The 14,705-nt window shown below is 43.8% G+C and overlaps 1 protein-coding gene across 1 annotated transcript; it reads left to right on the top strand.

Annotated features, from left to right (window-relative positions):
• Positions 1-6,907: 6,907 nt before the first annotated feature.
• On the top strand, positions 6,908-12,418 carry FAM110C (family with sequence similarity 110 member C). Its single transcript, XM_062626202.1, has 2 exons — positions 6,908-8,313; positions 11,076-12,418. Exon 1 carries the CDS (start codon positions 7,184-7,186, stop codon positions 8,279-8,281), a length of 1,098 nt encoding a protein of 365 aa, XP_062482186.1. The 5' UTR covers positions 6,908-7,183; the 3' UTR covers positions 8,282-8,313; positions 11,076-12,418.
• Positions 12,419-14,705: the final 2,287 nt, after the last annotated feature.

Below are 14,705 nucleotides of genomic sequence, written 5' to 3'. Positions count from 1 at the left end.
GACAGGACAAACCACCACACCTCAGAGACAGAGTGACTGATGGCTATTAAATGTAGAGGCTTGTCCTTGGCAGGGAAACTGTCTTGATAAATTAGTTCATTTTCCCATCTGAACTCCAAAAGGAGCTCTTGCATCACAGTACTGAAGGAGATCTGAAAATACTTAGAGGGTAAAGCAAACAAGCTGTTTGCTGGTTTGTCTAGCTGTGCTAGAAACACGTTTATCAGTTTTCCCAGATTTGCATATTTCTTGTGCTTACAACAGTAAAAAGCAATCACCCTGGGGAACCCTTAGACCGCCTGTACTCCAGCAGTCTCCTTCAGCTATCACATGTTCATCAAGAACTAAACTGCAGACCCACATGCTAAGGAATATGGGAAAGACTTTAAGCTCCTCAGAATCATAGAAAACCACCAGGCATCTCAGCAGTGGCATGGAAAGGCGATGTGCAGACCTCACTCACCAGTAACTGCTAGAGAGACCATACAAGATCTCTTCCATTAATATGCATTAATATATAGGAAGATAAAATGTTGTCTTCAGTCAGATCTTAAAAGATTACATAAAGAAAGAGGCTAAACTTTGCAACCACTGATAAGGAAAATTGAGCAACTGCTAGCTGTATCTTCAGAGTATTTCACAGACACAAGAAATCCTTAGGAAGGAAGCAATCACTATCTCATCCAACTTACCATTAAAATCTTAGACAGAAGATGACAGGCTTTGTATGTTGCACGTCCATATGTTACAAGTTTTGGCACTGTGCTCTGCAGGTGATCTCTGCAGTGTTACGGTGTTTGACTGATAGATGCATCTCCTGAAGCACTAGCAGCTGTGTCCATGATAGATAGAGTTGGACAGTTACATTTAAAAGGAGCTCTATGATGAGCAGTGATTTTTTTGTGTTTCCATCTTCCTTGCAGCCAAACAGATTTTGAGAAGCTGTCCAGCTCAAAACACTGCTAGAGCTTAGTAGATACTGAAAACGTAGAGCATGTCTGCTGCCATCTCAGAAAAATATATCAAAATTGGTTGCTGGATGGGATGGGGCTTGGAGCAACCTGGTGTAGTGGAAGGTTGCTAGGTCATAACAGCGGGGTGGAACTAAATGATCTTTAAGGTCCCTTCCAACACAAATCATTCTGTGATTCTGTGATCTCCAGAGAACACCTTCACCATCATTGAAGGTGGGAAATTTTCAACCTTCCCTATTTATATCCTTCCAACTAAAAATTCACATGGTATCCGCCACTTCCTAGATACATGGACCCTAAATTATAGAATTACTATCTTCTGGCTACTATCTTCAGTAAATTTCTAATTAAGTAAGCAAAATAAACCCATTGTCATCAGCAGAATCTGAGTGACAATGAACTACAGCACCCACATTACAACTACTGTGCTGGGAAGCAAGAAATCTGATTTGAAACCTTTGCTCCAAATCAAGGAAAGAAGGAAATGGCCTCACGCACTTGCCAGTTGAGTAGCTCAACTATTGGGATATAAATTATATGTAGCAGACAACAGGCAGTGCTCTGTCACAAGTCCAGTAATCGGTGACCTTTCATAGGCTTCCTAATCTGGCATGTGTGCTCTGAGAGAGCCCATGTATGAGAATGAGCAGAAGAATTCACAGGACATAAGCAGTCACTAAGTCTCTCAACTGCTAGACCACAATAGATCCATGATGGTGTTTGAACCCATGGGTAGACGTGTTAAGCCTTGGCACCACAGCAACAAAGACTTTGCCCTGATTGATTTAGGCATCTACAGGGCAGGGAGACAGCAGAGAGAGTTTTGAGGATCCCAGTGACACACAGATAGAATCATAGAATAGTTAGGGTTGGAAAGGACCTTAAGATCATCTAGTTCCAACCCTCCTGCCATGAGCAGGGAAACCTCACACTAAACCATGTCACACAAGGCTTTGTCCAACCGGACCTTAAACACCACCAGGGATGGACCATTGCTGGAATTTCCTTAAAATAACATGGATATGTAAGGCTTTAAACCCTTTTTGGGTTCACCTTTAGATTAGGTGAAAGGGCTTTTCCATGACCAAAGCTAGCTACATATGAGAGTAGGCTAACAGTATTTTCCCAAAGGAAAATTCTGTGGATTAATATGTTTATGAGTGAGAGGGATTGTATTAATGCTGCCTGTAAATGGATAAAGTACTTAAAGAAGTGCCTTGACCTCTCCCTGTGTTGGGTGAAGTGACTGTGTATGAGTTTGGTTGGTTTGTGAAATGTTTTGCGACCACCAAGGGATGCAGTTTTACAACTGTAAGCTACGACTGCGGTTACAGGGGAAGACTGTGGGAACATTTATCCAATTTATACATGACAGAACCAACAGTAAGAACCTTTTACTGAGTGCAGAGTTTACTTTAGCACATGTAACATATGTTCATTCATAAAAGACTTCAAAATTGAAAGGGTCTTACTCTGGATCAAGCAGAGTTGTTCAAGGAGTTAACTCATTTCCTCTGCAATGTTGTAGCTGTATTTTACTGTGAAAACTCTGGTTCTTCCCCCTCCTTTTATATATCATTCAATTAATTTCATCCCTCAGACAGCATGGTAAATAGATCAGTCTTTTTTAATCACAATATTTTATCTCACCATTTTAATACACTATTACATATGTTAGGTACCAAACTTCGGTTGGATTTTCTTTATTTTTACATGTGTTAGGCATGTCAGAGGTGTTATTAAAAAAAAAAGAAGTTACTTAGTACACTTAGATGTACTGCAGGGACAAAAGGGCATAAGAAGCAATGGAAGCATGACATTGCTTATATCTTCTCCATTGGCACTGCCTGGTGTAATGCACATTGCATTTGTCCTCCCTTTAATCTCTTGTTCTCACTGTGTTATTCCATCACTTTTCTTCTGCTCCTTATTATAATAAGGCTCTCCATATGTCAACTGGAAACTGAGATGTAAAATACACAGCCCTGGTTTGATCCATGATGGCTCTTCAACCTGGAAAGTGGTACACATGGGATTTGAAAAATAGTTCTACTAAAAAATAAAGCCACCAATGACAATTATGACTGATGTATTTTAGGACGAAGATGTTTTCTGACTAAGCTGCTAAGCTGTTTAATGAAGCAAACAACCTGGAACTACAGGGGTGGGAAAGAATGCTAAGCAATCTGGCAGTGGTGGAAGAGGCTAAAAGAGGACACAAAACTGATGGGGGACTGCCACTATCAAACTTTGCTATATAGCACTCGAACCCTGAGTCTTCAAGTTTTACCTGAAGATGTGCAGGCATGCATCTTCTACCGTACAGAAACTGAGAGTGAATTGTGACCCTCACTGACTTCATCTCGAAGGCCTGAAAGTTCCCTAGTGGAGACAGCTGGTTTGAAACTGTTTATTTCCACTTAGTGGGTGCTTTACATCACTCAAATGCAGCAAACAGGACACCCAGTGGCACCGCTCAGTATGTCACAGCAAGACCAAAGCGCTCTGATCTGGGCTGCTCCTGCTTTTCAGGCAACACCTGAGCCCAGGACTGAGAGCTGCTACAGGGGAGAGATCTTAGTCCTGAGACACAGGATGTGTTGAGGATGTCCAAAATGGTCTTCTAATTTGTGTTGGGGCTTGAGCTTCCCCTTCTCCTCCTCTCTTCTCCTTGCCTTTTACCTTCCACTGCCATTAACTCCGCTTTTGCCCTTTGACCACTATAAATCAAAGGAGTGTCACTGACATGGGGAATGAGGTGGGAGCAGTAGACAGCAATGACCTAAGCGTTGCTTTGCACGCTTTATACTTTTTACCTGCAGTCACATTGCAGTAGCTCTCATTTACTGGCTTTCCAGTCTCCAGCAGCAAGAAAACGTGCCCCAGGCACATCTCTTATTAATATAAACAGTGTGAGACACAGTCTGCCATACCCCACTTAATATTCAACTGTTCTCTATTTAGTGATAACTTTAAATACCAACTGACTCAGATGTGTTTCATAAAACACCCCTTCCGTGGAAAAACTCACGGTGTCAGCTAAGGCTTAGTGTGTGCAGGATTTGCTTCTCTTGCCTTATGCATTGATGCCAGAGAGACACTGATGCCAACTGACAGGCTAAGGGATGGGTGCTGCTGTGTCTGGTTTTATTCAGTTTTATTGCTCCAAGCCTGTGCTGGGCCAGGGGCAAAGCTGGTTTGCTTGGGGTTCTCGTAATATGCTACCTTTCACTCTGCTTTCCAGAAAGAAAAAATGCAATGGCTCTCTCTTCTTTGAACATTGTAAGAGTGTATCCATAAATATGAGCTAGCTCCAAGATACATAAATATTTCAAACATAAACATATTTTAAACTTAAGTGTATTTGATATGTGACCTAAGTACATTTGAAACTATCACATAACAGTGCAGCTGCTATGTTAATGTATCTTATCAAAGGGGAGACAAGGTTGAAAAATATTGTTGATCACAATGTTTTCTGACCCTGGGAAGGCTCTTCTCTGACTCTAAATGTCATTGTTATCACCCAGGATTCACAAGAAGTATCTCACATATAAAGAAAGGCGACTGAAAAGGGTTGCTGTGATTTTTCATGAGAAATTTCTTGTGACATGCACTTTGTAGAAAAACAACTTTCACATTTTCCTCTGTCAGTGACAGGGGGAGAAAACTGGTTGAAAATGAAAAATGTTCTATCAAAAGTGTCCAGGTTTATCTTTCAGGCATGCCTACAAAACCTAGGGAATTTTATGTGGAAGGAAAATATTTGTTTATTTATTTATTTATGTTTAAAAACATTATTTCCATCCAAAAGAATCAATATTTTCAATATTGGTTTTGCATATCAACTCTAAACACAAAGCTATTGTCTAGTGACAAAACTATGTATCTGCTCTTACTAGTGGCTTTTGCATGTGGCAAGGAATGAATAAACAACTTTGATAAAGAAACTAATTTGAGTTGCTTAATAAAACCACTCTTAATGATATTCATGTGTATTCAGTCTTCTCATTATTTTAAATTAATGCAAACAAAACATGGCAGAGAGTTTTTTTGTAAGCTTTTAAAGATAAATAGATACAAGGTACAAGAAATTGGAACAAGCATGAATTAAAATGCATGGAGGCATGTGAATATATATTGTTACATTATACAGTGTCATAAAACTCCAAGGAAAAACCTGAAGGAAAAAAATTAGGACAAATTTGTCAATATGGGAATGGGAATGAGACTTTAATCTCATTACTAAATTCATCTATTGGCTTATTGCTAAGACTCATTGTCAGAAGGAATTAGCCTTCCACAAAGCACTTAAATATGTAACAATATCACATACACTATTACACATCTGTGTATGAACTGCATGTAGGAGTTCAGACCTACATGCCTAGGAACATTTAAGGCGGAATTAAGAGGAACTAAGTAGAAAACCAGCAGTAGAACCGTATTGGCAAGAGAATCACTCTGTGCTCATAACACTCAAAAATGACCATACAGCGCCCTGCAACGTGCTTGGGAAGTTGGCCCATGTCTTGCATGGTCTCTTGGGCAATAACCCAATGTTATTAAAACCCAGTGGTTTTAAACTAAAAGAGGGTCAATTCAAACTTGATATAAGGAAAAAGTTTTTTATGATGAGGCTTGTGAAACACTGGCACAGGTTGCCCAGGAGGTGGTAGACGCCCCATCCCGGAAACATTCAAGGCCAGGTTGGACAGGCCTTTGTGCACCTGGTCTAGTGGAAGGTGTCACCACTCATTGCAGGGAGTTGGAACTAGATAATCTTTAAGGTCCCTTCCAACCCAAACCATTCTGTGATTATATGATTATATGAACCCTAGTATGGTCCTGATAGCACACAGAAAACATGGAAATATCCCCACAAGAGGCAGGCATGTGCCAAGGGGAGTGCAGCTCTGCTGAAAACCCAGCTGCTCAGGTCACACGTCAGTACTTTATACATTCGCATGCCTGAATGAGCATGACGTGGATGTCACTCATGCAGCTCGACTCTTTGGTGATGACACAGCCCCTGCGTGCAGACATCATAGCAGAGTTCTGTCTGGGTAGTCCCACTCTTGTCAGGGAGTATAGGCACAAAAGCTGTTGCTTTCCCATCCAAAAGCAAAGCAGCTCCATGCACCAGAGGCTCCCAGGGTTGAAGAGGGGGATGCGCACCCAACATTTTGACCTATACTTTCTTGACACTAATGATGCTTGGTAAGATTTCTCTCCCACCACATAAGCAAATTGTCCCTGGTGGCAAAGTGGTGTATCCTGAAACTTCGTAACGAGGACAGGGAAGCCCATAGCTCATTTTTCCCTTTGTGGACTTGTTTGCCACAATTTAGTGATTGTAGAGACCAAGTGTGAGTCAATCACCACAAAAGCATTCTGATATTATAATCCCACAGAAGTAATTTAAATGACCCACAACTATACGTGAGAAACTTTGCAGCTCTAAACTGGCTTTTGTTTTCTATATAAGTAGAAAAGTGATCTCTAAGTCAGTTATCAGTGACCCCAGAGGAGGTGCATCTTACAGGAGATCACGAGTCCAAGCTGGATGCCCAGGCTGCCCCAGGTGATCACCTGTGTCTTTCGTGTCTAATTTTCAGGTGTTTAAACTACATCCAGTGGCTTTGACCTGCCTGCTGGGAATCGCCAGCCCCAGACGCGAATTCTGCCCCTATGGAAACGTATGCCCCGTATTTTCTTAAGTGCATTCCGTACTCGGGAAGCCGAAGCGACCTCCTTCCCTAAAAATCACGACGGCGGGCGTACCTCTCAGCATAGTAAGCCTTACAGGCTGCTAACGGAGAGGCGGAAGGCGCCGGCGGACCCCTCCCAGGCACAGCTCCGCGGTGTCCCGGTCGGAGGGAGGCTCCGGTGTGCCCGGTGCCGGCGCAGGGCGGCTCGGGGCCGCCCGCACGGCGCCGCCATTGGCTGTCCCCGGCCGGCGGGGCCGGCGCAGCCGCGGGCGGGTGCGCGGAGAGGCGGCGGGGCGGGAGCGACCGGTAGCGCGCACACGCAGCGCCCCGACGGCAGCGGCGGGTGCGCGCGGGAGCTGGGCCCTCGGCGGGACGCCCGCGGTGTGTTCGACCCTTTGCCTTTTTCCCTTCTTTTAGTAGAGTTTTTCTGCGGTGTTTTTCTTCTTTTCCCCGTTCCCAGCCAGGACTGGGAGCAGGACCCGCGCCCCTGGAACTGCTATGCCAACTGAACTCCGCAGGGCCGTGAGAATGCACGCCATCTCCGACCTGCACTCCTCCCTCACCCTGCGGCTCCTTAACAAGGGGCCCGAGTACCTCCGCAGGCAGATGGAGGCCAGCAACCCCGGCAGGAGAAGTGCCGTGGAGAGGCTAGCAGCCGATAAGGCCAAGTACGTAAAAAGCCAGCGGGTAATCAGCACCACGCAGGAGCCCGTCATCGTGCTGAGCTCAGCCTCGGAGAGCGGCAGCGAGACCTGCTCGGTGGAGAGCCAGAAACCCAGCAGGGACTTCGGGAGAGGGAAGGGCGCGAAGCCGCTGGAGCTGTCGAAGGCGGTGTACGCCTGCCGGGCGCCCCTGCAGCACGCCCCCCCCATAGCCAGGCGCAGCACCCCCAGGAGGCAGATGCGGCCGGACTCCCTGGTGATTTACCGTCAGAAATGCGAGTTCGGGAGAGGTCAAAGCCAGGACAGCTCACGGGGGAGCTTGGTGAGGAGGATCTTCCAAGGGTCTGTAAAGGAGAAGCAGCTGGCTTCCCCTGAGATGCCCAGAGTCATGGAGGACACCGCAGCCACCGAGAGCAAAGAGACTCTCTCAGAGAAAGATAGTGACCGTGAGCTGAGCAACCATGGAGCGGAGCAAGCCATGACTATGAGCACTGAAACACCAGGGGTATGTACAAAAGAGCATGAGGGATCCTCAAAACTGAGTATACCTCCTGAGGAGGTCAAGGAGGTGAAGAGGAGAGGTCTCCATCGCTCCCAGTCGGACATCAGCTCTCGCTATTCCAAGTCTTTCTCCGAGTTTGATACATTTTTCAAGTACTGTGGCCTGGATCAGGAGGTCATCGAGGATCTCGGGAGAGAGAACTTCTCCGTGGTGTCCGACAACATCTCCTTCAAGATCCGCAGCATCAGTGTGGCAACGTCCGAAAGCGACTTCACTAGGCACAGCGGGGACGAGGGGCTCCTGGAGGATGAACTCACAGAGCAGGTCCCGAGCAGCACTTCTGTGATTGAGCGCAATGCTCGGATAATCAAATGGCTGTACACGTGTAAGAAAGCCAAGGAGGCTAACAAAATGATCCAGGAACTGGCATGATGGCTTCTTTCAGCATGCATTGCAGCCTCAAGGTGTGTGCAAAGCCTCACCCTGTTGATTTATGTATTTCTCTTTCCTCTTTAGCAAGCGGTTGGCTTTTCTTAGTTTATTTTAGTCTTTTCATGAAGACTAAAGGGAACTACTTTGTACACAAAGTGTTCCCATACAGGCTTTTTGCAAAGCAGAAATCTATGTTGTTACAAAATACAAACAAATACATGAGAGTCAGAGTCAGTGTCTATGAGGGATGTCTGGCTTTTGCAGATTCCTGCTTTGTAAATAGCTTGTTTTCTCCAATTTCTCCTATATTAAATGGTAGAATAAAAAGTTAGAAAAATGTTCAACCCTTAATTGCAGTTGCTTAGATAACAGACAGAACTGAAACTATTACTAATTAGGTGTACACTGTATTCATACTACACTGCTACAGTTTTTCTCTCCTTACTGTCCCTCACTGTTTCCCTTCCCCCTTACACATAGGCACCCCCAAGTATCAGGAAGGCAAAGCAGAGTCGGTGCTCCTGCTAGCAATCCTATTTCCTCTTCACCTTTCTGTTGGAACCATAAAAGTTTGCTCCAGGTGAAATGCTCCCTTGCATTCACAGGCTTTTGTTTTCTGTCCTGTTTGATTGTAGTGTATTTGGCTCCTCTGCAGTGGGTTTTGCTATGTGGTTTGGCACTGGTAGCTGGAAATCCGTTGTGATGTTTGCCTTGGTTAGAGGGGTACTTCAGTGCTTTAAACTAGAGATAATTATTACAAATATGTGGCATCTAGACTTGGAAATCAATTACTTCGCAGACAGAAGCAGAACAAATGTAGCCCTGGTGAAAGTCGATATCCTGGTTATAATAAAAGCGGTGTTTATTCTCCATCTGATTTCCTAAGAAAGAACTGTATTCATGGAGCTTTTGGTATTGATGATCTAGTCGATAACAGGTTTTTTCTCCTTCCAATATGTGAAGCCCTTAGGATAGGTACCACAACTTACAGTGTGGCATTTAAAAATTGCATAAGTAGGTCTTGATACGAAGGAGTACATGTATATTTTCTGACAGTTCGTAATTGGTGTGTAAGAAGAGCATTATTTAGTATAGATATTGCTGTTGACAGAGCTTGTGGGCCTTATGAACGTAGAGAAATAAGTAGTGCTTGAGCCTCTTTCCTGTATGGATGTGGGACTGTCACTTCTGATTCCTTTAATCTATATACAGCAAGAAACCATGTACTTACTTTGAATTGGTTTTAATTATGTGAAATTTGGATCACATTTAAAAATTGAATTTTTCTCAAATGCCTGTTTTCTTCCTGCAAGTTGAGGGAGGAGGAAGGGGAGGCAGGGAGAGCCATTTTCACACAAACATTTCAAGCCCTTGTAGATAAGAAAGGTTGTCAGGTATCCAGCTGAAAGCTTAAAGAAGTGCTGTTATGTAACAGATCCTTTCCCAGATTACCTTAGAGGGAAGACAGGGCTCTCCTGAAGTTAGTAATTTCTCCTTTCTCATCCTTCTTTGATAAAAGGCCAGGGAGAGTCACAAAACAAAACGATGCAGGTGGCAGTTTGTGAAGCTTGTTGCTCATTGCAGTTGCTGGCCTTGCTATACACGCAGGATGGGAGGCAGATTTCACCACAAGCAGAAACCATGCAACAAACCCAACCATATTTCCTTGAAGGAAACCAAAATAAAAGCCTGTTCACTCCTAAATGCCCTTGCTGGGGGTAGGATCCAGGGCCAGAACCACGGTTATCACCGCAGAGCCTGCTCAGGAGGGAGCAGTTGGCCCCGTTTCCCCATCCATTTGCACAGTGCTAAGCATTTCCAGTGCTGCAGCTGAGACAGGAGATGCTGGTGACCACCCCAGGGAGCATACAGTCTGCAGAGGAGGTGCTTCACCAGGGCATTTTTTGGGCAGAATTTAAGTTGAGAGTTGTTATCACCATGTGGTTGCAGAATGAGTCCTGTAGTTCTGATCAAAATGTTCATCTTTTCTTTCAGCCCTAGTTTCTTTGACAATGCAGCATCTAGTTAAGCATCCATGTGTTTTCACTTTATCCACATATTTGGCTCTGCTTAGTTTGCTTACTGTTTACTAATGGGAAGTGGACTCCTGTGCTGCATGAGGCAGCAATGTGCCTTGCTTTCCCAGGTACATCCTTGAAAGTTCCTCATTTTACACAGAGGCTTGAAAATTGTTGCACCATCTGTGGAAAAAAGGCAGAAACCTGTTTTCTAAAATGCAGCCTTCATTATGTGTAAAACGTCTTTCAAGAACTGCAGGGCTCTTACGGGCCAATGATCATTCCATTCATATTTTATGTTCTCCGTTTAATTTTTCATAAGCTCTCTGGGACCTGGTGAGGCACCGTGTAAATAAAACAGCTATTTGAAGGGTCAGGTTCCCTAACACGTTTCATCAGAGTGATGATTGCAGAGTCTGAGCATGGGTGGAGAGCTTCAGAAAACTGAGGTCCTCAGTGAGATGGGCATTGCTGCTTCTCAGTGGCATGTTGCCTGGATTAAAACTCTGCAGTTCAGCACCTCTGTCAGTCCCCCAAACTCTTAAGAAGGGGGCTCACTCTGTGTCCTTCTTCCCGGATTGAATCAAGATTATTCAGCCTTGAGTTTCTAGTGCCATTCTTATATGGATGTTCATTATTCAAGCGGAAATCTCCTGGCAGGGGAATTTACTATGTTGGCAATTGCCATAAGCAGCTGAATAAAAGCTTTAGAGTATCACTTTATGCTTGTCTGATGTGATAAATAATAAATGACACTATTTTTTCTCTTTCTTCAGAATGCTTGACTTGGAAGTCGAACAAAACCAGACACAGGAAGAAACTCTTCTCTCATCTAGCTCATGAATGCTTTGTCCAAGTTTAGTATTTTATTATTGCTTCCTACCCTCGCCCGCCTTCCTCTTACCACAAACACAGGAGCTTCTGAGAGCACAATGACAAGTAGAGATTGTGAACTGTGCTCCAGCAAGGCAGCAAGAAACGAAAGCTCCTGTAAAAGCAAAGCATGGCAGCAGCTGCCATCCACGGTTAACATTCAGCATCAGCTCACTGCCCCAGGATGCTCTTCCAGGCTGTGACAGAAGGTCTGTGTTGTGCATCCATCTCTTTCCAGCAATGAGTTTGTCAACAGGAATGGGGGGAGAAAGTGGGAATGAAGTGGCAATGACCTCTGGGTCAGGCACTTTCTTGCAGACAGACAGGCTCCACCCGGATGTTCAAAGGCTCTGTCTTGCCAGGGCTGTTTGACCAGGGCTCATTCTGACATCATTAGATGTTGTTTGGCTGGTGAGGACTAACTGTGGCAGCTTTATCTGGGATACTTGGCAAACATGTTGTAAGCTAAATCCCTGCCAAGCCTCTCTTTCTCTGAGAGTATTCAAGCCAAACTGGAGTACCTTGTATCTATTTAGTTTGTCTCACAACTTGCTCAAGCCAGCGGGGAGGAGAAGCCTTTAAAACCCTGCCCCAAATATTTTCAGGAGCATGTTTCCAAGAAACAGGTAGTTAAAAGTAAGGGAGTGTTTTGCATTGTTACTGCCTTGCTGCAAAACAGTACAATTCACATGTACACAGGCTCTTCCACTCTCTTTGCAATACGTTTTCAACTCTGACATTGCAAACATTGCAAGGTTTGGCAGGTTGTGGTTTAGCACATTTAATTTTATGCACCATGAGTGAGCAGTGTGCTTAGGAAACTGTATCCCAGGCTATGTATGGCCACACTTCTCTAGCATGGCTCTGATGGCTCTGGAGTACAGGCTGTGCTTAGGATGTGCAGGACTGCATCCCTGTGCTGCAAGGCAAGAAGTCATGTCAGGGCACAGCAGTGGCAGCTAAATGTCCTGGTAGAGTGGAATGCCCAGCATAAACAACACCTTGCTCACTATCATCAATAAAATGCTTCATTTGGACTGGCCAAGCTAAATGTGTTTTAAAAGCTGATAAAAAGTACTTCAGATCACCAGTGTAGTGAATGAGGCCTCTACAGTAACTCATGGAATTTGCTGGCTGTGCCTCAAACATTTACCTCAGTCTGTCATTGCTTGCTAAAAAATGTCTTGCACCAAAGCATTTCTTTGTGGACACTGCAGACCACACAAAAATGCAACACTCCCACACCCCCTGCCAAAAAAAATCCCAACAGTCAAAGCCAAATCCTTTCAGTTGCACCAATGCCCCTCTATGACAGCTGCACAGCTGGCATAGCAGTGACTTGACCTGAGAGTGCTGCAGAGGTTAAAAGTTTACTTTTTACGATCTGACTGTCAGATCAGCAGCAGGAGGAGTCCAGAAACACCAACTTTCATTCTCTGCATTCCTGCTTGCAGCATGGCAGCTCCCACCGCTGCCTCTCCTGACCCAAAACAGCTGCTGTCACAGCTGGGTGGATGCTGACCTCAACTGAGCACTCAAGCTGTGTTTCTGAAGTGTTTGCCACTCCTGGTAAATACATCTGGAGGAGCAGAAAGGGCAAGGGTGAGCATCAAAGATTAAAACATTGGTGGTAGGAGGAACCTACGACAATGTTGTGCACTGGAAGAGTTTGACCTTCAGGTGCTCATCATGCAGTGTAGTTGACATCAGTTAAATTCACAGCAAGACCATCTAGGCTCCATTTTTATATCTGTTAAATGTACTTGGCAGTTCTCAGTTACAGACATGGTCTGGGAATGCAGAGCATTTGTCTTCATTTTCTAGTGTTGTGTACTAAGGTCTACATATCTGCAGTTGTTGGGATGGATGGATAACAATTCCAGATAAAATAATTGTTGAACCTGCTTTCCACTTGGGAGAAAATTAAATAGTTTGCTTGAGTGAGCTTCTGGAAACTTAAAAGGAAGGTAGTACATAGGGATATGTTTATTAAATAATGAATTTTCTATGTATATTTGTTACATTATTATTAAAGGATGATTCTCAGAAAAGTCCAACCCAAGATGCTGCTAATGTGGTAAGATCTGTGCACCTAAGGTGCAGTTTTTTAAGGGATGAGGTCTAGGTTTATTAGTCAAGAATACAACTTGGCATATCTGTTCTTTTCATGATCACTTGGCAAAGTGCTGTACTACATTAATGTTCATATGCATTTGTCAGAGCTAAGGACTGTTTTCTTTGAAAATATGGATGACTGTAGAAAGCTCAGACTGCAAGAAAAATGTTTTGTGTTACAAATCACTGCCCTGCCACTGAAGAGTGTTATTTTCTTTTGTTTTCAAGAAAAAGTTTGTTTTCAATTTCAAACTTCTGTTTGTCTTTGCTCTTTTAGTTGAGCAGCTCCCAAAAGTTAAGATGAAAGATGTGTGGGTCGTGAGTTTTCAATGTTAGAAAGAAATAATGTTTAATTTGCTTGAAAGTACTGAGCATCAGCCTTTCTCAAAATTGATGGCGGTTTTATGGCAGAGGTCAGAAAAATCAGAACTGGCCCCATAATGAATATTTTTTAACCCCTCTTTTTGTCTTTATGAACAGGTCAAGTGTGGTTGCTGTGACTTTCCACACTGATGCATGGCAAAATTTCCCTGACTTTGTTCAAACTCCAGTAGGAACCCCGGTTTATCCCAGGTATCATTTACTTCAGAGACCATGTGGTCCCATCTAAGATCTTCCCCTGACAAGCGGTAGATTCCCTTTATTCAATAATAACCTCTGGGTAAGCCAGTAACCTACCTTTCCCAGTATGCCAGAACCAGCATAGATGACATCGACCATAGATGACAATCCTTCTTTCTCTGTACATCTTGGAAATGAATAGTTCAGTACTTTTTCCAAAGAGTAGGAGCTCTGGGTTTCACTCAGCTCCTGTTGGTGTTACATGTGAAGTCTTTTCCTTCCAGTCTTTTGGGAAACCTAAAACTGGGGCTGAGGGCAAAGGCAAGTCATAAATTGAATTATTTTGTTTGATTAGAATTACGTAAACTAAAACAGTCAAATGGAGTGCAAGCATGCAGTGCTAAGTGCTGTTTCTACCCAAGTGTTTCAGGGTGCTCCAGTGCTGTGATGAGGGCAATGTCCATGGCTGTACTGTAACAGGCAAAAGGTGCAAAGTCTGGGTTTTATGGCCTGGAAACAAGTATTTGCAATAAAGGCATCAGAGAGAGACTGTAATCTTTGCAATATATTGTAAATATTACTGTACAGAAATCTATAAGCAAGAAACAGATTGTTCTATAATACATATATTACTTTTCTAAGAGATATGAGTCCTTGTATTTGGTAAAATGGGCCAAACATTACACTGATGGGGATTAAGCAGAAACTTTCTCCTGGGAGCAGGTTGTGCCATAATTGCCTCCTGTGAAGTTTCTTACATCTGCTTTTGAATCCTTGGAAATGGAGTACTGGTCAGATCTGGTATGGATGTTTCTACGTTGCTATGTTTATATTCCTGTGAAAGAACCTGTGTGCTA

The sequence above is a fragment of the Pezoporus occidentalis genome, unplaced genomic scaffold, assembly GCF_034315485.1.
Source record: "Pezoporus occidentalis ecotype Australia unplaced genomic scaffold, CSIRO_AGI_Poc_V1 ctg29, whole genome shotgun sequence".
In the NCBI taxonomy this organism is placed as follows: Eukaryota; Metazoa; Chordata; class Aves; order Psittaciformes; family Psittacidae; genus Pezoporus; species Pezoporus occidentalis.
The sequence above is the reverse complement of the archived record's forward strand: the minus strand, read 5'-3'. Positions and strand labels throughout refer to the sequence as shown.